Here is a 10709-nt window from a genome sequence, read left to right as displayed (position 1 = left end):
TGAGTTTAGAGAGAGAGGAAGGGAGAGAGACAGGAAGGGAAGGAGAGAGAGAGAGAGAGAGAGAGAGAGAGAGAGAGAGAGAGAGATTAGTTGCCTTTTGGTCAGGAAATTGAACCCAAAACCTGTATGTGACAATGCTCCAACCAACTGTGCCAGGGTGGTTTTCCAGCTTTCTTATTGTCATTATAAACTCATGAACTTAAAATTTTGTGTTAATCTGTTGTAGCTATTATCCTCAGTGATTATCAAATTGTTTCTCCTTTGACCTGTGGTAACTTTCTCCAAGTGATTTCTTGAGCCCTTTTTATTATCATAAGCTTTATTTTTTTTGTTTGACAAAATGTTCTAGGTTTATTTTGAATGTTTCTTGCCCCAACTCTAGAGTTAGATACTTCTCTAAAAAATCCTGATATGTGTTTTTTTAGTGTGAAATGCTACTTGAAGACCAACCTAGGTACTGGAGATTACGTGGTGTTTTTTTCAGAAGCTCATATTGTTATAATGAGTAAATTTAAAGGCTCTTTGAAAGCTGTTGAAAGACTATTCTGTACAGATTAATATCGAATGAAAAGTATGGCTATTATTTTTTTATCATACATTTTTATGATTTAAAAAATATAAAAGGGCTAACTTTTTATTTCGTCCCCAAACCAGATTTAAAAAAATGTTGTTCTATATTGACACCTACAATATTCTTCTTGTGTAGGAATATACAGAAGAGATAGAGCGTCTGAAACGAGATCTTGCTGCAGCCCGTGAAAAAAATGGGGTGTACATTTCCGAAGAGAATTTTAGGTAAGCCAATAGCTAAGGAAATTAATTTCCAAAAATAAGTATTTTCTGATAACAGGCTGTTGAAAGTAAAATTTACTTATTTGACAGTAAATAAAATCTTTATTTGTTGTTCTTTTTACAATGCTTGTTTTTCTTTTGATATTAACAAGTACTTATCAAACAGTTTAGAAAGATTTTATATTAACTTTCCCCCCCATTTATTTATTTATTTATTTATTTATTTAGAGAGTGGAAGGGAGGGGAGAGAGACACTGGGGTGGAGCACGAACCTGAAACCCAGCCACATGGCCTTGATTGGGAATCCAACCCATGTGAGGGCTGGCGCTCTACCACTGAGCCACACTGGCCAGGGCTATTTTTTTTTTTAAATAATTACAGATTCACATGAAATTATAAGAAGAGTACAAAGAGGTCCCATGTATTTTCCATCCAGTTTCCCCAATTGATTACCTCTTAAGTAACTTCGCTACATTATCAAAACTGGGAAATTGATATTGGTACAATGTATGTGTATAAATCTATCACTTTATCACGTTTGTATATTTGTGTAGTTCAGAACTATCATCTCAAAGATCTCCCCCTTGCTGACTCTATATTCATATCCACGTTCTTCTCCAGTGATTCCTAACCTCTGGCAACCACTAATCTGTTCACTCTTTAAAGCCCTGGAGTAGTTTGTTCAAAGTAAAGTTAATCAAAGGACTGTTAGCACATACCTTGGTTGCAGGCTCGATCCCTGACCTTGGTGGTTGGGGCACATGTGGGAGGCAACCAATCTCCCCCCGGCCCCCGCCCCACTCTCTCTAAAAAAAAATCAATGGAAAAATATCCTTGGGTGAGGATGAACAATAATAAAAAAGACTGTTAGAACTAATTCTCCTTTTGCACCTCAGTTCTAACTTTTCCTTTAATAAACAATATCTCCAGCTAATAATTTGAGAAAATTTGTATTCACAAAAGAATCTGTGCCATTTAGCACAATGTGGAATAGAAAATTGTTGGTAGTTATGTAGGAACTGGAAGATGAAGAATACGAAAGACAGCATTCACTTCTGAAACTTGCTAATGCTCAAGAAATCAGAGACCCATTAAAGTGGACCGGAGTCACCTGGTCCAAAATGATGTCAATAGGGCGGAGGCTGAGGATCTGCTCTAGAGAACAGTCCTTTGCTCTCCTGAGGATTTCTGTGGTGGTTTGATAGTGGCATGTGTGTTGAGGTGTATTTGGGTGTAGTAGGCAGTGAGAGGTGTAATTGCTCTGCCATACTTTAATTCTGTTCTCCAGTTTTGTGTCCTGTTTATGTTCTCTATTCCTGATTACAGACAATTGGGTTGTATTCCCCCCACCTCTTATTTTATGTAAGTTGAACTCCTCCGTTAGCTTCTTTGCTTCTCAAATTTTATATACACACATTTCTTCCCTTATGGGTAGGGATTCTCGGTTTCAAAACGGAGATAACGGGAAAACAACTTTAAACAAGGACAAAGAATACATTCGTTTTTTGCGATTTGTGTGTATTGCTTATTGGCACTAGGCTCCACTTTCATGATAGTGACAAATGGCAAAGCTGATGTGTAGCTGCCACAATTGTGTTAGAATAAATTGTTTAGGAATTAGGGGAAAAAATGCTAATTGTTAAATTCATATTAAACTTTATTTCAGAGCCATGAATGGAAAACTAACTGTTCAAGAAGACCAGATTGTAGAATTGATGGAAAAAATTGGTGCACTTGAGGAGGAGCTAAGTAGGGTAAGCATTCCAAACAATATTGAATATTATGTAAAAGCAAATATTTAAAGAAAATTTCAGAATGTGAGGGATCTATATTTTTAAGATTTTTTTCAGTATATCGGACTGACCCATATACTGAAAATAAGTTGCATCATAATTTTGTCACAATTGTAATGAAGAAACTATTTTTAAAAATTTTAAACTATTGATTGCTTTTAGAGAGAGGAACTTGGAAGAGAGACAGAGATATCAATTTGTTGTTCACTTATTTATGTATTCATTGATTGAATCTTTTTAAAAATATGTTTTTATTGATTTTAGAGAGAGAGAATGGAGAGGGGGAGAGAGATAAAAATATAGATGAGAGAGAAACATCGCTTTGCTGCCTCCTTAATGCCCTCCACTGGGGAATAAGCCCACAACCTGGGCATGTGCCCTGAATGGGAATCAAACTGGTGGCCTCTTAGTGCATGCGTCAGTGCTCAACCACTGACCCACACCAAGCAGGCATTGGTAGATGCTTGTATGTTCCCTGACCCCGGATAGAACCTGCAACCTTGGCATATCAGGATGACATTCTAACCAACTGAGCTACTGGTCACAGCAGAAACTATTTTGACACATTAATGCAACATTACAAGAAATTAACTGAAATGTGTGATTTTATTGGTCAAGCTAAATAGTGAGTGCTGAGCCCTAGCTGGTTTGACTCAGCGGATAGTGCATCGGCCTGCGGACTGAAGGGTCCCGGGTTTGATTCCATGCCTGGGTTGCAGGCTCGATCCCCAGTAGGGGCATGCAGGAGGCAGCCGATCAATGATTCTCTCTTGTCATCGATATTTCTATCTCTCTCTCCTTCTCCCTTCCTCTCTGAAATCAATAAAAATATACATTAAAAAATAGTGAATGCTGCCTGACCGGTTTGGCTCTGTGGATAGAGCGTCAGCCTGCAGACTGAAGGGTCCCAGGTTCGATTCCAGTCAAGGGCATGTACCTTGGTTTCGGGCACACCCTCGGGGTGTGCAGGAGGCAGCTGACCGATGTTTCTCTCTCATCGATGTTTCTAACTCTCTATCCCTCTCCCTTCCTCTCTGTAAAAATCAATAAAATATATTAAAAAAAAACAAATAGACAAACAAACAAAAAAAACTCCACGCTGTTAAAAAAAAAAATAGTGAATGCTGAGACATTTTCATTAATGTGTTTATCAGATGAGGGAATGGGATGTTGGGAGAAAACAGATGTTAAATAACTTAGATGTACAGACCTGATTCTTTTGTGCCAGCCTCATATTGGTAGTGTTGGATAAATCCCGAAGAATTAATACCACTACACTAGACCTGTTTTATTTGTTTTTAATTAACTTACAGAAGAAACCAGATGCCATATAAAATGTACTAACCTCCCTTGTAACTTACAACTTGTTACAGTTTTGCATGGAAATAATTTGGTTCTTCTAATATTATATTATGAACTAGCCAGGTGTCTCACCAATCAGTTCAGTACTTTAATTCTTTAAAAAATGTTTAATGTATTATATTTAGGTTACAGAATTATTTGTGGATAATAAAAATGAACTTGAGCAGTGTAAATCTGACCTACAAAATAAGACACAGGAACTTAAAACCACTCAGAAACATTTACAAGAAACTAAATTACAGCTTGTTAAAGAAGAGTATGTGTCGTCAGTTTTGGAAAGTACTGAGAAGAAACTTCATGATACTGCCAGCAAGGTTTGTCCTTTGTTTTGATTGTATTTGCATTGAAGAAATTAGCGAATGGGTAGAAGTAAATTACTTTGCTGTCTGTAGCATTAATTGTGAAATTCTATTATTCACCCGAAATTCACATTTCTGTTAATTTAAAAAATGTTATTTTATGATTTTATCTAAATTTTCCTCATTGGAGATGCTAGATTAAGGAAAAAGCTTCCAGAAGTTTTGAAAATAGAACATGACTTTAATATTCCTTATGGACATTTACAATAATGATGTAATACTTTTTTCTAAGGTCATGATTGAAGTTAATCAGTAATCAAGATTTTAGAACCTTCTAATGATGGAAGTTATTGAAAGTATTTAATTTTTTATTAATATACTTTTGAGAAAATAGGAACGCATAATATGCAAAAAAACTTGTAGGGCAGTATAATTACTATAATTGGCAAAATCAGTTTTTCTTGTCTAGATGGTAGGGGAAATAAACAGTCATAGGTTAATTAGCATGAGTTTAAAAATTTCTTCTGATGCAATATATAAAACTTTCAAGTTCTTAATAGGAGCAATCCTTATGTAGCACAGATACTTTTGTGGACGGCTTTTTCATATCCATCTTACCAACATTTATTTTTAAAAAATAATGTATAGTTGCTTGACACAGTTGAAGAAACCACAAAAGATGTGTCTGGTCTCCATTCCAAACTGGACCGTAAGAAGGCAGTTGATGAGCACAACGCAGAAGCTCAAGATATTTTTGGCAAAAATCTGAACAGCCTGTTTAATAACATGAAAGAATTAATAAGGGATGGCAGCTCAAAACAAAAGACCATGCTGGGGCTTCACAAGACCTTGTTTGGTAAGTTTAAGCATTTCTAATGATTCTAGTTGTTGTGTGTTTAGTGGGAGACTAATTTCAAAACTGATAGTTTAATATAAAAAATTTCAGGTGACAGTGTCACAGTTCTTCCCATGCACACACTATGTTCAGACTAGAGGTTAATACTTTCACTGCCTTCAATTGAAAACAAATCTTACTTGGGCTGTTTTTTCCTGTTTTCTATAAAATAACATGTTTATTAAACAATAACTAAGTGTTTAAACTTTAGAAGTAAAAGTCCCTTTAACCCTGACCCTCTCCCATTCTCTATAGACACTGCTGTTAAATTTCTTGAGTTTCTCAAAATTTTCTGTACATAAACATTTTGCATCGTTTTTCTTTTGAGAACATACATCTTGAATGTTTGCCGTATTGTCAGAATATGTTTATGTATCATTTTAAACCAAACCATTATTGTTATCTTCATGGTGGGGGCGTTGCGAACCTCCAAAGTATTAGTTTATTTATTACGGAAGTATTATCCTTATTATAGAAAATTTGGGAGATGCAAAAATGTAAAAATTGTTTAAATCACCTAGAGTCTAGTAATTTTAAGCCAAATGCTATAAATTTTGTTTATTGATTTCTAGTTTATCTTTTCTTCTATAATCTCTTTTACTTATTGTAGTACTGTATATTACTTTTAGTTAGAGATTAATTTTAGAGTGTTCTAGTTGTTTGTTTACTGTGAGTTATAGTTATGGGTCTGATATACTATAGATTTGTCAACTGTTTACAGAATACTGTAGAACAAATATAATTTATACTTAAAATGTTTCCTTGCTTATGTAGTAAGACACTTACTTTTGTTAAACTTATTTGTTATGACGAATTTCCACAACAGAGATATAGTTTTGCCAATCTCTTCGGGGTGGTTCAAACTGTATTTAAATATGTTAATGCTAAAGTTCACATCTTTTTTTTTTGGTTACAGGTAACCTGCTGTCTTCCAGTGTTTTTGCATTAGACACCATTACTACAACAGCACTTGGATCTCTCTCATCTGTTCCAGAAAATGTGTCTAAACATGTTTCTCAGATTTCTAATATGATATTAGAAGAACAGTCATTAGCAGAAGAAAGTAAAACTGTACTTCAGACATTGCTTGTTAGTAAATATTTTAAAGTATTTTTGAAGGGTTATGTTTGCTAAGTCCTCAAAAACAATGTTAACTGTTCTTTCATCTTAGCTTTACTTTTTACAGTTTTTTTTAGCAGAGTATGTTTATATTTTAAAGACAAATCCTCTCCACTGTTTTTCTTTCCCAGAAAGAATAGTTTCCAAATGCATATAATTACCTTTTGGTTACAGGTAACCAAATTTTTTTCAATTTTATCTTGCAACATTACCACTTCTAATAACTCAAAAGGGTAGGTTTAGCTACAGATGAGTTCAAGGGACCCATGGCCTGCCACCTAGCTCAGAAATAGTAAGTTAGTTTTCCGCTGGGTCCTGGAATCATCCTGCTGGTGTTACATTGACTCAATCAGAAGGAGATGTTAAGTGGTTAATTTTAAAACTACATTAATACAGAAATATGTGCGAGAAAAATAACTTAGAAGATAGAATTCTAGAAACACATAAAATAATTTGTGAGGTCAGATCGGTGTGATCAAGCCCTTCTAGGCTATAATTATAAGGCTGTTTTTCATAGTTCTATAAAGGTCACTAATCTAATTATACTTAATATTACCTGATTTGTATTATATATACTCTTTTATTTTATAGTTGTATGATTTATCTAGGAAGTTCTTGGCCATATCACTTACTTTGTTTTCTTTTTTTGTGTAGGCTCTCTGCCTCTCTTTTTGAGTTAAATAATATTGTTGAACATGATCCAAGTACATGCTACAAATGTTAGTTGACACTCTGCCTAGATTTAATTCTTGTATGACATTTTTGATAGATTTCTTTAATCACCCAAGCTTGACAAAGTTAAAAGATACTGTTAATACTTATTTTTAAATATATATGTATTTATAAATATATATATATATACACACACACATACATATATATATTCTTTTATTGATTTCAGAAAGGAAGGGAGAGGGATATAGACATCAATGATTCATCTGCCTCCTGCAAAGGAAGGGAGAGGGATATAGAAACATCAATGATGAGAATCATTGATCAGCTGCCTCCTGCACGCCCTCTACTGGGGATTGATCCTGTAACCCAGGCATGTGCCCTGACGGAATCAAACTGTGACCTCCCGGTTTATAGGTCAAAGCTCAACCACCGAGCCACACTGGCTGGGCAATATTTAATTTTTAGAAATTGATTCGTTTACTAAGTGATCATCTGTATTTATTAATTCTTCTACCATGTTATAAACCAAGTCATAAGCATTGCTTGAGTCAGAGATGACTGCTGCTCATACAGAATAAGTTGAAATTAGAATGATAGTTCTTTCCCAAGGAATACCAGTAGCTTTTTAAGTATTTACTAATAATTTCTTTTATTTTTATTTTTTTTACTGATTTCAGAGAGGAAGGAAGCGTGAATGAGAGATAGAAACATCTGTGAGAGAGAATCATTGATCAGCTGCCTCCTGCATGTTCCCCACTGGGGATCGAGCCCACAACCTGGGCATATGCTCTGAAGGAATTGAACTGTGAACTCATGGTCATAGGTCGATGCTCAATCACTGAGCCACGCTGGCTGGGCCTAATAGTTTCTGTTACAGTTTCTCACCCATGTCCTAGTGAAAGGAGCTTACGTCAGAATATTTTTTTCCTTTTTGTAAAACTCTCAATGTACACTACATTTTCAACTTCTCTGAATTCTTCTGACTTTCATTGCATTAGACTGTCAGGAATCTGTTGTATGGTAAATTGTCATTTTCTTAATTACTATAGGCAGGATTAAGTGACTTATGCAGAATGTAAGCTCTGGGAACAAATAGGCTCTAAAGCAGCGGTTCTGAACCTGTGGGTCATGACCCCTTTGGGGGTCGAATGACCCTTTCACAGGGGTCGCCTAAGACTATCAGAAAACACATATATAATTACATATTGTTTTTGTGATTAATCACTATGCTTTAATTATGTTCAATTTGTAACAATGAAAATACATCCTGCATATCAGATATTTACATTATGATTCATAACAGCAGGAAAATTACAGTTATGAAGTAGCAACGAAAATAATTTTATGGTTGGGGGTCACCACAACATGAGGAACTGTATTAAAGGGTTGCGGCATTAGGAAGGTTGAGAACCACTGTTCTAAAGAATAGAAAATGGACACTTAGGATTTTAGTATGTGTGTGTTTAGTTAACAAAGTATTTAAGATATTTAACCAGATTTATGGAAGCGAAAATATTATTTTTCTTTTTAAAACTTGTTTGTTTTTATTTTTAAAACCAGAATGTACTTAAGACTGACCTTCTAAGTTCACTGGAAACAATTTTATCCCCCACTGTGTTGGCTATACTGAAAATCAATAGTCAACTAAAGCATATTTTCAAGACTTCACTGACAGTGGCTAATAAGGTAATAAATGTTGTTATTATCTCCAAATCAAATTGTTATTTAAGAAAATAACTATCTGAAACCACACCTGGAGATTTACATGTAAAATCCATGCGTTCTGAGAAGGAATCTAGAGGAGGGAGGAGATAAGATACTCTCTGCCATTGATGTAGTCAGCAGTATGCTGGCTAAGAAAAATTAGAGGGAATGATAAAGATAAATGTTTAAGTTGGCAAAGTAACATATAGCATGCTATCATAATTTATCAAGTGGGTGAGGAAGATAATGCATCTATACATGTATGCATATATGCCTAGTTATACATAAAATGTCTGGAAGTATTTATAAATGGTATCATCTCAGGTGGGAATGGGACTGGGGTTCTAGAAGCTGGAGAGAAAAAGGGACTTCACACAATGTTTTCTACCTTTTCTATTTTGTATGTATTAAAAAAATTTTTTTAATTTAAGAAAGTAATTAATTATCTTTCTTCAAAGATAGAAGATCAGAAAAAGGAAATGGATGGCTTTCTCAGTACACTGTGTGACCATTTACATGAACTACAAGAAAATACAATTTCTTCCTTGGCTGAATCACAGAAGCTATGTGAAAATTTAACGGAAGAACTAAAGACAATAAAGAAAACCCATTCACAGGTATTTTATTTAGGTGATGTGGGGAGTGTAAAAAAGAAAATTTTATGATCTTTAACTTGATAATCCCTGTTACACAATATGAATGCTTTATAACTATTTTAAAAACCTGAAAATACCAAAGCCACTATTGCTTATAACAGTAATTAATATAAAAGAATTGAGAATACTTTTATTGATCAGTTAATATTTGAGGATTTGCTACATGAAGCATTTTGAATGAGCCTGCATGTCTACATTATAACTTGATAAATTATTTTTTTGTGTGGTAACATGTATAGTTACTTTCATAAACTATGCCCTGCTCTCCTCTTATAATTTCTGTCCCATCGGTGTCAGACATTTAAATTGTAATAAATTAATACAGTTCTTAATTTTTATTAATTGATTATAAATGTAATTAATAATTTATAGTCCTCCATGTAAACTATTCCTTAGTGTAAAGAATGTCTAAACTTTTATTAAGCAAAGTTATTACTACATCGCGGAATTCTTTGGTCAGTAAAACTGTTGACATAATGTAGTGGGTAGTGAAGGATTCCTTTTAGAGGGGAAAGTGAGGGAGAGGGAATTCATATCCATATCACCAAAAATGAGAAGAATAATATATCCAAGATTTTTAGCTAAGAAATAAAGCAACTTTAAAATAATATTATTCAGTTTCTTAATTAATACTAATGAAATTTATCAGAGACATGATTACTATCAGAAATTAGTAAAAATCATACTTCACATTTATTGAGCAACTTACGTGTTTAATCTCTCCCATCAGTATAAATACAGGCTTTATTACTAGCCCAGTTTTCTAATGAGGAAACAAAGAGCCCTCACAAGCATGAAGCAGTATTTTTTAAAATATATTTTTATTATTTCAGAGAAAAAGGAAATGGGAGAGAGAGATAGAAACTTCCCTGATGAGAGAGAATCATGGATCGGCTGTGTCCTGCAAGGCCCCCAGTGGGGATCGAGCCCACAACCCTGGCCTGTGCCCTTGATCAGAATTGAATCTGGGACCTTTCAGTTCACAGGCCAACGCTCTATCCACTGAGTCAAACTGGCTAGGCGGGCATGAATCAGTATTTAGAGTAGATCATCCTACAGTGGTGCTGGTGGTGATTATATTGCCTGAAAGGCATTTATTTTTGAGGGGATCTTCTATATATTTCTTGAATATATTCCGGCAATTTGAAATTGCAGCAATTTCTTATACCCTCAGCATAGGGAATTTACCTTACACCTGCCTAGAATTTTTTAGGCATATATTCTAAGGTACATCAACTCTTTATAAATTAACTGTTTTTGAAATGTTTAAAATTAGTAATCAAATGTTTAAAAACAAACAAAATACCTATGATCTGAAAAATATTTTAACATGGATGCTTTGATTTCCCTGTTTAAGGAAGCAAGTTTACTAAGTGAGCACTAACAAAACAATTATGTACATTTCTGAACATCT

At 34.4% G+C, this 10709-nt stretch overlaps 1 protein-coding gene across 1 annotated transcript in view; it reads left to right on the top strand.

The window, feature by feature from the left end:
• The window catches only part of KIF11 (kinesin family member 11), a 49319-nt gene that overhangs the window by 18370 nt on the left and 20240 nt on the right, over nt 1-10709 (top strand). The window contains exons 10-16 of the mRNA XM_006755093.2: nt 707-795; nt 2459-2546; nt 4073-4261; nt 4895-5102; nt 6058-6230; nt 8496-8621; nt 9098-9256. Of these exons, the coding sequence (XP_006755156.1) occupies nt 707-795; nt 2459-2546; nt 4073-4261; nt 4895-5102; nt 6058-6230; nt 8496-8621; nt 9098-9256 (1032 nt within the window). The remainder of the gene's footprint in view (nt 1-706; nt 796-2458; nt 2547-4072; nt 4262-4894; nt 5103-6057; nt 6231-8495; nt 8622-9097; nt 9257-10709) is intronic.

This window comes from Myotis davidii, unplaced genomic scaffold, assembly GCF_000327345.1.
Source record: "Myotis davidii unplaced genomic scaffold, ASM32734v1 scaffold271, whole genome shotgun sequence".
NCBI classification, from domain to species: Eukaryota; Metazoa; Chordata; class Mammalia; order Chiroptera; family Vespertilionidae; genus Myotis; species Myotis davidii.
This window is presented reverse-complemented; position numbering and strand designations above follow the sequence as displayed.